The sequence below is a fragment of the Mollisia scopiformis genome (genome assembly GCF_001500285.1).
Source record: "Mollisia scopiformis unplaced genomic scaffold LY89scaffold_11, whole genome shotgun sequence".
Classification (NCBI taxonomy): domain Eukaryota; kingdom Fungi; phylum Ascomycota; class Leotiomycetes; order Helotiales; family Mollisiaceae; genus Mollisia; species Mollisia scopiformis.
In genome coordinates, this window is record NW_017263591.1 from 789663 (window position 1) to 805809 (window position 16147).

The 16147-nt window shown below is 45.6% G+C and overlaps 4 protein-coding genes across 4 annotated transcripts; 2 read left to right on the forward strand and 2 right to left on the reverse strand.

The window, feature by feature from the left end:
• Nucleotides 1–566: 566 nt before the first annotated feature.
• Nucleotides 567–4195, forward strand: LY89DRAFT_747211 (glucose-methanol-choline oxidoreductase; the record flags this gene model as incomplete). The annotated part of the gene is made up of 9 exons (XM_018221112.1): nucleotides 567–582; nucleotides 843–878; nucleotides 937–1058; nucleotides 1108–1255; nucleotides 1307–1361; nucleotides 2721–3301; nucleotides 3354–3584; nucleotides 3621–3666; nucleotides 3727–4195. The coding sequence occupies 9 exons, from the start codon at nucleotides 567–569 to the stop codon at nucleotides 4193–4195; spliced, it is 1704 nt and encodes a 567-aa protein (XP_018071903.1).
• Nucleotides 4196–6005: 1810 nt separating this feature from the next.
• Nucleotides 6006–8519, reverse strand: LY89DRAFT_733392 (uncharacterized protein; the record flags this gene model as incomplete). Its single annotated transcript, XM_018219795.1, has 1 exon — nucleotides 6006–8519. One exon carries the CDS (start codon nucleotides 8517–8519, stop codon nucleotides 6006–6008), a length of 2514 nt encoding a protein of 837 aa, XP_018071904.1.
• Nucleotides 8520–10262: 1743 nt separating this feature from the next.
• LY89DRAFT_733393 (uncharacterized protein) lies at nucleotides 10263–11381 on the reverse strand (the record flags this gene model as incomplete). Its single annotated transcript, XM_018219796.1, has 1 exon — nucleotides 10263–11381. One exon carries the CDS (start codon nucleotides 11379–11381, stop codon nucleotides 10263–10265), a length of 1119 nt encoding a protein of 372 aa, XP_018071905.1.
• A 2919-nt stretch (nucleotides 11382–14300) lies between these two features.
• On the forward strand, nucleotides 14301–15631 carry LY89DRAFT_56723 (uncharacterized protein). The gene is made up of 2 exons (XM_018208551.1): nucleotides 14301–14689; nucleotides 14746–15631. Exons 1-2 carry the CDS (start codon nucleotides 14445–14447, stop codon nucleotides 15515–15517), a joined length of 1017 nt encoding a protein of 338 aa, XP_018071906.1. The 5' UTR covers nucleotides 14301–14444; the 3' UTR covers nucleotides 15518–15631.
• Nucleotides 15632–16147: the final 516 nt, after the last annotated feature.

Consider the following 16147-nt stretch of genomic DNA (forward strand, 5'->3'; position numbering starts at 1 on the left):
CTCGTTCAATTGCTCATGAAGACCTCTGCTTGTTGATGTTTAAACTTGGTTACTTTTTCACTCTTGATTTCAGCCTCACTCACTTGAATCATTGCCGACATCCAAATTATGTGAGTATTCTGTATTACTGTATTAGCCTGAATTACCGAGGCGACAACCTCGATTTGTCAATTCCAACATGCCGCATCAGGTCTAGCGCGTACTTCACTGTGCCATCGCCCGCCGGCGCTTATCTTACTTCAACGTGGGAGGCAACAATTATCCCACATGATAGAGTTATGTACCACTCCAAACCAGATGTGTCTCTTTCGCTCAATAAATGGAGGAATATAACCTTAGCCCTTCCGGTCCTGCAAGGAGCCGCGCTCCGGGTCACCGTGCCCGCATACCCTGTGCTCGTGCAAAAGCGGGATGCGTACTTCCCCCTAACAGCAACGATTCATGTGAAAGGTGGTCCAGATCTCCTTGAATTGACGCCAACCAAAAGGACTGACAAATAGATAGATGCGTTCGACTACAAAAAGTATGTGAGCGAGTCGCAGTCCGGGCAAGAGTTCGAACAAAACATGCCGGTGATACCAGGTAAGCTATAGCAATCCTCTCGGCCCAGGCACATAAAGATCCTTCGAATCAGCTGTTGAGTTATCCTTATCTTGAGAAACCTGCAGTGCATGCTACCAGGTCGTGTCCTCCAATTCATCGGTCAAAGAGTCTCGCGACATGTTTGTGATAAGACTATGCATTCTGCTGGCTACTGTTACCGGTCTCCAGATATCTGGTATTCCCGGTAGAATTTCTTGGTTCTTTGCAAGATATTTGGAATCATCACTGACAAGTTACAGGGAAGAGCGCAACCTATGACTACGTGGTGATTGGAGGCAAGTAATATCCTTTTACCACAGTCTATCGATCATACATTAACCTCATAGTGAGCAGGGGGCACAGCTGGGTTGACGATAGCCACTCGTCTGGCACAGGATTCGTCTCTATCTGTTGCTATAGTCGAGGCCGTCGGATTCTACGAAGTCGATGGCGGCAACGTCAGCGTGGTCCCCTTTGTATGTAAACCACCCAGGCAGCAGACTTCTGAAGCTAATTTTACCATAGTACGGGAGCCAAGGGACCTCTAATCCATTGCTGAATTGGCAATTCATGACCACACCCCAGCCCTCGTTACTTAATCAAACTTATCACTACGCGCGAGGCAAGACTTTGGGAGGTTCGAGTGCCCTGAACTTTATGATCTACCAGAGAGGTGAGAAAGTCCAGATTCAAATCAAACTCTCAGACTGATTACGACTTGTAGCAACGGTCGATTCATTGCAGAAATGGGCAGACGAGATCGATGATCAATCTTACACGTAGCCAAATATGCTCAAATGGTAAGAGCTGAGGCCACGACACACGGCCCACTCAAGCGAGACGCGGTACGCGTCCTCTTTTCAGCACCTCCTTTTTAAAACTTTAATAACTCAACAACTACTTATTCAATTCTTCTGCAATTTAACATGGAAACACCTGTAATACTCAGCTCACCCCTCGAGAAAGATAAGGGAGAATGGCCTAGCCTTGCGCGCGCAATTATCCGCAGCTTACAATAACAAGGAAAATCTCAGCGCGAGATCGTCCAAGAGATTCAGGTGCCTAGGAGGACTGTACGTCGCATTCTTAAGCAAGAACACAGCCGCAGAAAGCGTAAAAAGAAGCACTCGAAACCTTATTTGATATCTATAAGAACAATACGCCAATACATTCGCACTATCTCAAAAGATTGGTCCTCTTGCAAAATAAACTTTTCGAGCCTCAAAACTCTACTACGGCTCGCTCCCTTTATTCGAACTATACGCTAAGAACTAGCTCGCGTAGGCTACCATCGCTGCATTGCATGCCCTCGACTTTATATATCAAGAGTATAAGCTAAAAAAAGGTTACGCTTTGCGCGGGATTATAGGTGGTGGGGCACATTAGACTATATAGTTTATAGGGATGATGGCAGGCAAGGAGGGGATTGGAGGAAAGTTATTTGGTCTAATAAGGCAATATTCGAGACTGGCAAAAATAGCAAAATCTAGGTGATTAAGAGGGTAGATGAAAAAAAGTGCCCTAATTGCATCCACTCAATTTATAGGTTAAGAAAAACCACGGTTATAATTTGAGAAGCATTAGGCTAAGACTATAAGTCTCTATTAGTATTTATAGAGAAGCTTCTAAAACGTAAGGGCATATATTTTAAGGCGTATTTCTAATAAGTCCTTGAATTTATAGTTTTCCCTTTATTTAACACCTTTAGGCTGGAGTATATTTTCATGGAAGATAGTTCAAAAGTGCATAAAGGAAATGCTTGGTTAAGACTTTAGTATAGAATTTGCGGGTTCAATTAGCCTCTTTCTTTATTTGATCTAAATCCTATTGAAAAGGTTTAGCGATGGATAAAAAAAAAACTAAAGAAATTGCTTTATGTGCCTAAAAATAAAAAGGATTTAAAAAAGGAGTTGCAAAAGCTATAGAATCGAGTAGATTTACGTGATTTTAGGCCGTACACAGAGCGTTTGACTTGTAAGGTTGAGGATGTGATTGTTGTCCGAGGTTTAGCTATTATTCATTAATTTATATTCAAAATCTTAGAAGATTCTATTAAGAATTGTAGTTATTATAATAGATATAAAACTAGGTGTAATTTTGAGGTTCTCGCTTAAGTGGGCCGTGTGTCGTGGCCTCAGCTCTTACCAAAAGTCGACGAATTACACGTATGCCAAGGTCGATCTCCGTATAAGGAATGCTACAGTTGCCAACGACACTGGTGCTTTTGTTGCTGGCGCAGGTCCGCTTCATGTTAGCTATCCAAATTATGCCAATCCTCTAGGGACTTTCTATCCCGCTGCCTTTGAAGAACTCGGCTTATCTCCTTTGCCTTATGGCGTGAACACCGGACCATTAATTGGATATGCTTATTCAACGGTCACCGAAAATCCGGAAGACGAGACTCGGAGCTCTTCGCAGTCATCTTTCCTTGATTTTGCGATTACTCATACTAATTTGACTATATATACTAAGACGATAGTAGAAAAAATCCTTTTCGACAATCTCAATTTGGCTCGTGGAGTCAATATCAAGACGGATAACACCTCGTTCACTCTTTTTGCTCAAAAGGAGATTATCTTATCTGCAGGAGCAATACAATCTCCACAATTGCTTATGGTCTCCGGTATTGGCCCTGCCAAAATTCTCCAGCAATACAACATCCCAATAATTGCCGATTTGCCAGGGGTCGGTCAGAACCTGCATGACAATCCTGCATCTAGTAGGTGGTAGAATCCTTAAGGTTGATATCGGATTACTGACGATATACACAGTCGTTCTGTACAACTCTCCTTTTGTTTTAGATGCCGCTCAACTTGCTACAGCAGTAGTTCCCTATGAAGTTAATCACACTGGCCCGTACACGAACCCAGGAAGCGAGGTCATTGGTTGGGACAAAGTGTCAACGAAGAAGTTTTCCAACCTAAGTTTATCGACCATCGCTTCTTTAGCCGAATCTTTCCCACCTGATTGGCCCGAAGTCGAATTCGTGGCTAATGGAGTTGGTACGTATTTCACTGTTCAATTCTTTAAATTCCAAGATTCTCTTGTCATGTCATACGGCCGACATTCCCCTGCACAACCTATGTGAATAAACAATTCCAAAACGGCAAGCTCAACGTCGTGACGCTGACACGAATTCGTAAGTGGTACAGTGTTCTCTATCTTAACAACTTTTTCACGTGGCAATGTCACCATCTCGTCCGACTCCATGGACAACCCGCCGCTCATTAATCCAGGCTGGTATTCCGACCCCAGAGACCGCGAGATCGGTATTGCTTCATTTCGTTACATCCGGGCGCTGGAAGCCACGGAATCTCTCAAGGAGCTCTTAGTCGATGGCGAACTAGTCCCTGGAGATTCCGTACAGACTGACGAGGAGATCTGGGAATACATACAGAAGGGCACTACATCTCTTTCTCATGCTTCATGTACTAATAAGATGGGCAAGAGTGACGACAAAATGGCAGTCGTGGACTCGGACGCAAAAGTGTACGGAATCAAGAACTTAAGGGTGGTGGATGCTAGTTCTTTTCCTTTTCTGGTTCCGGGACAGCCTCAGAGTATGGTGTATGCACTTGCTGAAAAGATCGCAGACCGTATTTTGAACCCTTAGTCCACGATGCCTGTTTTCATAGAGAATAGTTGTGATAGTATTAAATTATGTATCTCAACGTTTAACTTCTTGAGTTAATTTTAGTTATGCACTGATTTTCTTACCAACTTCAGATCCCCAAAAGGAGTTGATTGAGGTGGAGGGCGATAATTGGTACATTTTAATAAATATACATCGCTTGGACAAAGTCTTGCTGCTTTACAAATACTTGAGATTCTATTCCAGCAGATGGACTATAATACTATATGCTACCATGTTACTTTCGCTTCTGTATCAACCTCTAATTACGTGCTAGGTACAAATCTAAGCTTGTTCCACCACCTGGACACTACTGATGGTTGCCATCTCCACTGTGAATGGCCCAACAACCTTCTTATTCTCGACTTCAATCTCTTTGAAGAAGGATTCCACGACCACGACAGCAATGTCCAGATATGGCCCCCAAACAACTTGGCGTCTTGGAGTCCTTTTTACTCTTGAGCAGACCCTTTAATTGCCTTTTGCACAGCATCTTGGTATATGCTTACCACTGTTGAGAAGCAGGTATTGCAAACGCTTTCATCATCTTCTACAGAGAAAATGACCCGATCTTGCAAAGCACTTCTCATTTGATCCATGAGTCTCTTACTCTGCCTTGTAAGAGTGATGTAATCGACCCGTAACTGGGGTATGGCTTTTTGGACCGCGTCGCGGAGACCCCTGAGCTTTTCGACTTGAGTGAGGCCGCGTTTTGGGGTCGACCTTTCCCTTCTTCACTCCTGATTCACCTCACACAGAAGTTTCTCAGCTGAAGAGTCTCCATCGAGATACCCTTCAAGGAACTTGCTCACAGGCGTTCGCTTGATGAAATGCTTGGAATTAATCCTTTTCCTGTCACTTTCACTCATCACTAGAGTAGATGCGCGAACATTTTTGGCATACTTCGTCGCTGAGAACCTTACACACAGACCAAGTCGAGCGGAAAAGTCTTGGGGCGATGTTGGAAAGCTGCCATGGAACAGGTCGAAGATATGGATTTCCATGGCGAGCTCCAGCTCAGGCCACCGACCCTTGAGGCGTCTTGTTTGTCGAGCCATATTATACAAGTGTGCGATGGCAATGAAGTAAGCACTGAAGTCAGCATATTGTACTCCAGTGTTCTCCATCGCGAGAGCTAAGCGAAGCAATTCCATTCCACAATACACCGGATTGTTGTTCTAGTAATGTATCAAACTCTTACTCGGCCAAATATCCAGCATGCCAAGACTCGTCTGAGTCCTCATTTCAGTCACTGCTGTGTATTTGTGACATGAACATGGCACATCCCACAAATAGACCACTTTTTGCATAAGAAGACGCTTGTTGTAGGCGGCCTCGTTGCATCGAATACCCCCTCGAATATACAAATTTGTAAGTATTGCTTGATTCGCAATCGCTTGACAACCCCATTAACTAGTGAGAGGCTCGCCGATTCAGACCAGCGTCTGAGAATAATTGTGAAAACCTTTAGGGAGCAATTTTGTGATCGTGTGAAGATGTTAGTAAGTGTTCGGCTCGGAGTGTGGGTGAAGATAATGGCAAGGTAATAGTTTAAATACAAAGTAGCAGGGTAGTATTAAAAAGCGAGAGCGTGGTTTGATGTCACCAGATGTCGTTATGAATATAGAGGAGATCAGGATTCACGTTATATTTTCATGGGTAATGGACTCTTCTCGTGACATTATTTTTGTTCTCTAGATATTAGTATGGCAGCCATACTAACAATTACCATCCAAGTAATCCAATCTCCACTTACCCTCCCAATGCCGCTATCGAAAATTCTCACGGAATCTTAGTCATCCGAATCGCGGGTAACTTCATCTATACTGAAAGGCTCCACTGCCTTCTTGTCTGCCACCGCGAGCTCCTTGATGAATTCCTGCACGACAATAGCTGTGATCTCCACGGTCTTCCTCTGGAATGGCGCTCCAGATCGTTCAAAATTTGGAGATCTGTCAGTAATGTGCCCACAAACATTGCTCAACACGGCCGAACCAATGTAGAAACAAGTAACATTACTACCGCCCCCAAAATCTACATCAAGCTCTGCCTGAAGCTTGTCCCAAATTCGCCTTAGGAGTATGTCGCACTGACGATTGAGACAGATGAGATCTTCGCGTATTTGCGGTAGAGCTTCTTGCACAACATCTCGAAGTCCATCAAACATGTCTATTAAATTTGAACTCTTGGTTGGTGAAGGCTCGAGATTCTTAAACTTGTTGATGCTGTGCAGAAATCTCTCTGCAGATTCATTGCCTGCTAAGTAGGCTTCCAAGCATGCTGATATCGGACTTTCTTTCAAAGGCTCCACGCGCTTTATGGTGCGAGCAAGAACCTTCTTTCTAGCATTGCGAGCAAAATTGGAAGCCTTGATCCCGAAACACAATCCATAACGCCGAACAATCTCGTCAAGTTTCATGGGATAACTGCCGTGAAAGAGTTCACTCTTGAATCGCTCCATAGCCTGTTCCATGTCGGTCCACGGGGCTGCAAGCAGTTCATTCTGATTTACCAGGTTATACACATGGGCCATAGCCACAAAAGCATATATCCCGTTTGACAAGAGAATACCGGTTTTGTGCATGGTGACAGCAAGTCGAAGGCTCTCCATGCCACAGTATATAGGATTGTGGTTATAGAAGAATATTGGGTCCTTTGATGGCCATGTCTGTATCAATATCTGGTCAACTTCTGACGGCGAAGAGGATCCGCTAGGAATGGCCCAATTCTTCATACAAGCCTTCTTCCTAGTTGCAACAAGATTGGTCTTGATACCACATCGAATCATCGAAAACGCACCAGTCGCTTGTCGAACCGCTTCATCTGATCCCCAAGCTAATTCAAGCCCGTCACGAATGCTTTGATCATATCCAGCACGATGCTTCAACAATCCTTGATGGTAGTGATCAAAATCCAAAATTTGAAGCGCAGACGCTCCGTCACGTCTGAGATCTTCGTAGAAACCCTTGACAGAGGCTCCCAAGATATGATTGGCATCAAGAAGGAGCCTTGAAGCAAAGACAGTAATGACGTCGTTCTCCGTCTTACACATAGTCTTAGTGATGCCGTCTAGGTAACCATAATAGCGTCTCGGGAACCCAGGTTTGTTTCCAGCACTTCGATTGTCCAGAATCTCGAGTTCAAGAAACTGGACACCCTTATTGACTTTGAAACTAGAAATATCCAAATTCATCCGATTCATAAATAAGTCTTCATCTTTCTTGCTGGCGTATTGAGGCATGCTTGTGAGAGGTTCGGGGAAGATGGATCTCGTAAACGCTGGATTCCGTTGAGGCGTGAATGCCACTTCTTTTTGTAGCATGAGGAACTCCCAGATGTATGCCCAATCGGTGCCATGGCCAAGGTTCTCAGGATGGGCCACAGAATCCCCAGTTGGAAATAGTTGAGTAAAGAATCGGAAGTATTGAGTGTGGTCGCATCGGTCAAGACGGCCATGAGCGAGTGTGACCAGGTCTGCTTCCCACTTTTCCACCATATTTATAGCTACATCGGTCATGAGAGCAGCAACGGAGGAGTCGAGTGTTTTCTGGTGGCATCGTTGCCATGCCTCTTTGAGGACGTCTTGAATTCGATGAAGGTCCTCGAAGAAGCAGAAGATACGGAATGTAAGATCTTCATCTTCACCTCGTTCCAGCTCATATTCACGCGCGTTGGCTTTCTTCGGTTGTTGTCCGGTCTTAACTGTGGCGGCAGGCTCGATGGCAAGACTATCCAAGGTCTCATCGTTTATATCGCTCACTTTAAGTGCTTGGAAGGAGTTATTCAAGCTAGTGAGAGGGCTTGATGTCGTTGAGCTTCTCAAACTGCGAGGTTTAAGATCAGGTATTTCGAAGAACGGGCGCAAGACATCTCGAATCTGTATGAGACAATTGATGAAGTGTATGTGGGCCTTCGTATTCTCTGCACCTTCATCGTCGGTAGGTGAGTTGCTCATGAACCAATTCGAGCAGCGCTGTCGGGCACGAATAGCCCGCTCCAGGCTGCTGTGTATATAAACAGGCACCTTAACTTTAGGCTTGCCATTAGCTAGCCATTTAGCCTGCTCAACCAAGATAAAGGTAGGTAGCTTGATAGCCGGAGAAGCAGAAGCATCTTGGGTCCGGACTAATTTGCGATCTTTCCCTTTCGCACGTCCAGTTGATATGGCAGGTGGTGTAGCAATATGAATTGGTAGCTTGTAACCGCTCGTGTTGGCTTCGTTTGATAGCCAAGTAACAATTGTCTTGGTGTCTTCCTTGTATCTTTGATAGGTCTGTGAGAGAGTGTCAGGCAAGGTAGAAGTCATGATGCGCTTTTTGATGATATGAAGGGAGTTGGAGGATGAAGATAGGAGTTGTGTGAATGCGAGCCGATTGTGATTGTCGGAAAGCGCAAACAAGTTTGTTGATATCGTGTGTGAAGGATTGATGTCTTGCGAAGAGTGGCTAGAAGTATTGAAAGAAATGGTACATCAACTCTTAAGGATAAGTTGAAGAAACAATCCGCATTTCTAGGCCGCGCTGAAGCTCTCAGAGACAGGTATTAGCAATTCAATGTGGCCCGCTAGCTTAGCGTCCAGTGACCTCGTTTAAGCCCCTTTCGTCCAATGTAAATTGTGCGGAGTAAACAATGTCACAACCTTGATAGGAAATAGTGGGTGCAAGATCTGCACTCATTTCAACGAGCGCGAGATGTCAGTCTCTATGGATTCATATCCATCGTGAGATAAACCATCTCTTGAGAACTACATGGAATGCGTTATTAGAAGGGTTCTCTCACTATGCAATCAATAGCGGATCCGAAATGTTCACGTATGTGGTAATAGAGCGAACATGACTATACAACTTTCGTATAATATCTAACCTACGTGCGATGCCTCGGAAGGAAATTGCTGCTATTCTGGTGGCCTCTTTGCTGGGTTGGCTTCTTCAACTTCAAATGCGTTCTAGTTATCAAATCTAGGCTGAACCTTTCTGCCGGTAGTTCTCTCTTGTCAATATCTAGTTCCTTGATAAATTCATCAAAGGCACCAGTTACCATACCCATCAGTACCGTCCTCGTCCGAACGCTTGATCTTTCCTCGTCCTTGTTAGATCTATGTGTTCTCGCTCCAGTGGCACCTCGGATAAGGTTGACACCCAAAGCTAAACAAGATTGATAGTTTGCGCGTCTATCGCTGAGGTCCATTCCTGGTCGGACTCGCTCCCAAATAGGGCTACACTGTCTGTTGAGGGTGATCCAATCGAACTGCAACTGAGGTTTTGCGTGTTCCATGGCATCTCGTAAACCAGTGAGCAAGTCGACATGTGATAATTCTGCTGTGGGCGTCACCAAGTCGCGCCTCTATATCTGATTGATTTCGTGGACGAACCGATCCCCCAGATTCTCACCTTCAAGATATTTTTCCAGACAGTCAGAAATTGCTATAACCCTCGGCCAATGTAAAAGGCGATCCGTATAAAGCTTATCGATCGTGGACTGACGAGCAGTCAGGGCAAATTCTGATGCCTTAAACCCACTGCAGATCATGAAGCGTTTAAGTATATCATCTGGCTCCGTAGGAAAGCTACCATGGAACAACTCTTTTCTCAATATATCCATCATAGATTCTAAGAGGGGCCATTTCCCTTGTAGACCATTTTTCTGCTGCTTTACCATGTTGTAAAGATGGGAAATCGTCTATTGACATATCAGTAAGTTTGTTTTATATCTATCTATCAAAAAGCTAGCATAAAGTTCCTCAAGAAATCGCCTCTGAAAGTGAAGGTGGATTGTGACGTACCATAATTAGAGAACCTTGTTGATACTGTAGAACACCCGTCTTTTCCATCGCCAGGGTCAATCGCAGAGACTCCATACCACAATACACAGGATTATGGCTGTGGAAGAATGTATGGTCTTTGGATGGCCATATCATACCTAGGTGACACTATTCGGCTGTTTCTGTACAGCATAGACATGCAATATCCCACATGTGGTTAGGTTGCGACATCACAGCACGCTTTATAGTTCCCAACCTGTTCGACTTGATGCCCCTGCTAATTAGATTCTATGTGGAAATTGCCTGATTCACTGCCAAAGGACTACCGAATAAGGGCAATAATTGCCTCGGTGATAATCCCCATCCTGTTGAAGTCGTTGTTCGTTCCAAGTCGCTCCATCCCCAACGTAACTTTCGCTCTGCTTGTGCTCCTTGCCATCGGAGATTCGAGTAACTATCTTGGATTGTGTCCCCCAGGATCTCTTGTATATCGCAAAGAACCCGTACCATGAAAGCTGAGATGACGGTTGATCCTCCAAGACAGCTTGCGTACAGGGACTTCGTGATAATATCTAAATATGGTTCCGGCTTGGTAGGAAAGTCTAGAGCTTCAGATCTGACGTTCGATGTAGTCTCGGAGAACATTGTCTGGTCTCCAGTCAAATGCGGATAGTACAGATCAAGCATCATATGTGATATGAAATCGTAGCTCTCCATAGCCTCTGGACCAATAATAGCCCTCAGCCACTGTGGAAGTGATGGTTCTTCTCGGCAGGGAGCTTGATGGCTGCTAGTAGATGTTCTACCTTTCGGGAGCAGTGACTCTATGAGATAGGACCACTTCACAGGGTCACATTGCATCTTCTCAGAAAGGACGTCCGAGAAGAGATATCTACTGATCGAGAGATATGGAGTCAATCCTGACTGGTTGAGATGCTGTGGAGAGAGATGAACGAGCTCTGCTTCTGCTTTCTGAACAAGCTCTAAGGCAACACTGGTGACGGTTGATGCTGTTGGAAGATTCAGCGTGCCACCAGCATGCTTTGCCCAAGTCTCTTTCAAAAAATCTTGAGTACGGTGAAGGTCGGCGAAAAAGCACCAAACATGGAATGGCAAGTCGTCTTCGATGTCATATTCAAGCTCGTAGGTCTCTCGTTCTTTCTCCACACGAGAATTTTCTCTAGCAGCTGTCTGGGCAGAGTTCTCTTGTGTATTATTATCATCCTCATCTAGTTTGAGAAGAGCTTCGAAACGATTGTCTAAAGACAATTCTACCGTTGAACCGTCAGGTTGTTGAGTCGATCTAGACTTTTGGGACCGAGCCGAGTTGAAGAAGGGATAAAGGAGATCTTGGAAAGCTTTCAAGCAGCTGATAAAGTGTTCGTGTCTTTTCGTTGAGTCTTTCATTGTGTCGTTGTTCACTTTACCTCCTTGTATCTGGTTGCGAACCAGTCTGAGCATCGCTGCCGAGAAATAATCGCTCTCTCCAAAGCCCGCTGCATGTGTTGGGGAACTCGAAGACGGCGTTTTGTAGAATCGTTGGCAAGATGTTCGACTTATGCTTGTAGGATTCCTGTTGTTATCTTTCGAAGTGTTGTAGATGGTGTGGTCGATCGATGATCTGCTAACAAGCGTGAAAGACCCTTAGGTTTGCTGCTGCGTATAGCAGTGGACGTAGCATTTGCGCGAGTGTCATCTGCAGGAAGCTTGTAACCACGAGAAGAGGCTTCTTAAGAGAGCCAAGTGACGAAGGTGTTTGTGTCCTGTTTGTACAGGCGGAATGTCGACAAGTGACTGGAAGGCAACATAGTTACAGAATAGTGAGTAGTCGCTCCGAGAGTATGGGTTGCTGAAAAATTGAGCTGTTGTGGCCTCGCTCAATAAATAGTGTAGTCTTTGTGATCAAGGAATCGACGATATGATAGAGATGCAAAGAGTTAAACCGTCGGAATGCGCTCTATCTGTTTTGTGTATGATTGACAGTTGTGCTTTTGGCCATCGCTTTTAGTAAATGTGCGCTGACTGACAAATGTGAGGAGCGTAAGTTATCTCAAGGTTTGCTTGCAGTGATTGATGCAGTAAATCTTGCGAGAGTTAGATGTCAGGCTCAAAAGGAGTGTGATTTGTGCTCTATTTATTGATCCAGGAAAAGGCAGAGCGTAAACATTTTCATTGGGATGCGCTCGACCCCCGACCTAATCAAGCTTACCATTGTCCTGGAAGACTAGTGTACACTCACATCGAAAGCCTTCGCTTATCCTTCTCCCAGTCAACGTTTGGATAGTGTGCATTATGGAAAGCTTCCGTCGGATATTTCGCAGTTAAGGATTAGTTGGACTTAAGTGAGCCGATTCGAAAAAATAGATTGAGAAAGTCGAAGGTAGGGAAAGTAGAAGATATTCTCCTTGCGCATTAATGGTAACTTCTCAAAGGAAATAAATCTGAACATAATGCAGCACCCACAGAGCTCTAGCTCCACGACTCTCGACAAATTGAGGCTTAGGGGCCAGCATCATTATTATCATCTTGTTCCCTTTTATTATCTTGCTTATGGTGATTGCGTCGGAGGCCTTTTATTGAATGACAGAATAAGCAGTAAGTGAAGGTGTGACAAGCGTTTTGAACCCGGTGACCGAAAGATTTCATTCTACACGACTATTCCCAGGACGTGAAACAAGCAGCCAAAGTCCTCTTGATACCACCGCCTGATGGAGAAAGCAAGAGACGTAAAAGCAATTTGGCAGACTGAAGAAAAGTCTGCACATGACACTTCATGCGCAATTCGTCCTATTTGTTCGAGAATTACAGGATGGTTATGAACAACACAAACCTTTTCACATTGACATAATTACCGCACTATAATCGCTCCATCACAGCTCTTCATCTCACCGCCGAACCTGAGCACGAAAGACCTCCGGAATATATCCACTGGTATCTAGCTATCCCCTGGGCATCAAGCTTGAAGCTCCAATGGAGCTGCTCCATTATTCTTCTCCAGCGGCTAGTCATCCATACTCAAACAATCACATCACTTCTCCTTCTGAACCAAGAAAACGTTCGTCTCGAACAATGTTCTCTCACTCCTCATGCAGGGGCCCCCAAAACTTCGCAGCCTAAAAATCGTGTAACCATGCCGATTCAGGCTCTCTATCTGAAACCGCCCCTCCACGCCCCCAACCGCCTCGTCCCCCACACTTCACAAACATGATCTCCTTGTAGATCAAACGAACGCCTCAAAAACGCTAATTGAGCCTCCCTCTACAGCAGGCATGGGAAAAGGAAAGAGGAACGACAAGAAAGGCCACACGAACGGATCTCGAATCTCCCGTTGGGAGGCATGCATAAAGATTACAGGGTCTGCGTCGTGTTGTTGTGGTCGCTATTTAACCTGGCGGGAACTCTTAAGAGGGTCGGTATAGGGGCTTGGCACGTGTTTCTTGCTTAGACGAATTGGCTGACGGACAACCACAACCAGTTTTCCTGTTGTTGTCATCAGAAAACATTTCGGACTTCTGTGCCTATGAGTATTTTCTATTCTTGGGGTACGGAGAAGAAAGTGGGAGAAGGAATGAAGTTTGAAGTCTCAAACAAATAGTAGTTAGGGGATGGATGGGATCGAATCGCGATGCGCGATCTCGACACGCGGTGGAATGTGAATGACGCTCCATCGCGTCCCTCAACGAAAGAATGCCTCTTCTTATCTCTCGCACTTCAATTCTTCTCTTTTCAACATCTTAACTCATTCCTCTTATCTCTCACACTCTGCGTCGTTCTTCCCAGCCCTCTGGCAGGGCCGCTTCTCATAATTCTCACCTTGCGGTTTCGTTTCAATTCAAACTTCACTATCTCCGGAACAAGACATCTATTTCACGCCCACACCATCAATCGCTTCTCCCTCGAAAGCAGCACGGTACTGCCCTGGAGGCAGTATACGTGACTCTCGAGCTTACTCATAAATATAATCTCGCTGCCATATATCTTGCACTCCGCGTTTGAGAGTGTATACAGGCAGAAATCGCCATTCTGAGACAGTCGAGAGAGGTCAAACAGAAACGAATTTTATTCGCACGACACTCGTCATCTCCTCTTTCTAGCTCTCCCCCTCTCTTTAATTCTTTCCCGATGATCATCGAAGGCGAGGAATGAATGCGGTCCAGCAGGAAAAAGAGAGAGAAAGACATAGTGGAGGCAGCGATGGGTCCGTATCCGGATTTGCAGCCCGCGCTGCCCACTCACTTCGTCCGCCCTTCTCGCACGAAGAAGTTGCTGAGCCCGGTGCTAGTCCTGCTTACGGTGGTCTTGCTGTCCGTGGCGAGCTTGATGGGGTTGTGTATTGCGATTGTGGTGTTTGCATCGAGTGGTCCGAAGACGGGGAGTACGAATGCTGCTCAAGGTTTTGCTATAATCTCTGTGAGTAGTTGCGTATGTAAAGTGTCAGGAAGCTGGAGCTGACGATTATTGTAGGCGATAATGTCGATCGCGTACGTCACACTTCATATGGTTGCGGCAAAACATAATGATCCTGTTGGAATCACAAGGCCTCCGGAGTTGAGGCTTCATGCTGCTTGCTTTATAATGGCGAGACTGGCGTTGGTTGCGTGGTTCATGGCCTTTATTGCATCGTGTGTTGTCATATCAAAGCCGGAAGCTTGCTTGGTCGAGAGTCAGGCGTGTCAAACTCAAGTCGCGGATGTCGTTGCGTCGCTGGTAGCATTGTGAGTACACCATGTCGTTAATGATGTGACGCTGCATCGGAACTGACAAAAATTAGTGTCGCCATGGGAATAGTTCTTACAGCACTCGAAGCCTGCAAATATCCCTTCCAGATACCCGACTTCCTGCACATATCAAGAAGATTTACATACCGAGTCAGTGCCTTCGCAGAAGATCTCCTGGATAGAAGTGTGTCACGGACCTCATCGCTTCGTGGCCACAGTGAGAAAAGTAAAGCAAGCAGCCAGAAGTCGAGCGTAGATGAGAAACCTTTGCCCAAGCCGCCGTCAGATATCAGCGATGTATCACCAACACGACCAATTACACCGTTGTTGCCTATGGCAAAACCAGCAAGGTCAGCATCGACCACCTCGAAAGGTTGGGGAGAAGAGTGGACACACCTAGTGAGAGAAATGAACGACGGAAATCCAGAAAAGAGCGGCGCTAAGAACTCGTTGGATTCTGCCATCTCACTCACCTACGACAGCTCATCGGGGTATGTGAGCTCATCAGAACGAAGCTCACATACACGCATGAGCTCATACGCATCAACATACAGACGATCAGCCATTATTGAGGGAGGCGCATATGTAACTGCTTCGCGGCGAACAGGTGTGGAAATGAACGCATACGCTTCGGGGTCCAGACGTGCGCCAGTCGCCAGGAGGCCACGTCCAAGAGTGGTGACGCCGAGCAGTAGTATAAGCAACATCTCTCGTCGATCACCACTTTCCACCATGAGGTTGGTGGACTTTCACGTGACTGCAGTATCTGCTAACACTTTCCCAGATCTGCCGAGTTCCCAGAGATGGTTGTCCGACCAGACTTGAGATACTATCCACCCAGAATTTCATCACAGCATGAATGGATTCCGTCAAGGTCGTCTTCAATCTCGGCACTTATGCCAATAGCAGATGTGCAGCGCCTCCGACGAACATCCATGACGTTTCCGGACCAAATGAGACTTCGAGGGCCAAGCAAGACTCTTCCTCCCTTACCACGTCCAATATCTCCAAGACCGCCGTCGAGAGGGCCTATTAAGAGGAGGACAGCGGATATCAAAGTGCCAGGAGCATATCCGCATCTCGAGCATAAGCCGAGTTTCGATCTCGAGCAGAGTCTAGATGATCATATGAGAATGATTGAAGTAGAGTACGTGACACGAAGGCAGAGTAAGGCAAGTCCATCTTCGAGCAGCTTTGCTGCAGGCTCACGGCAGGCTCTGAAGCCATTGTCGAATAACTGTGCACGACGAACGGAAAAGATGGAAAGGCGAGCATCGCTTATTCGGTCTAATCCGGAATTGAGAGAACAAAAGTCGATAAGTGACACTGGAAAAGGACCATTGCCAGTTCGATCAAATCCTGAATTGAGGGTATTGAAACAGAGACAAATGTTCACACCGAGTAGTGAGGTTGACAGGCCATCTCTGCTGGTTCCTATGAAGCCCAACTCGAGTC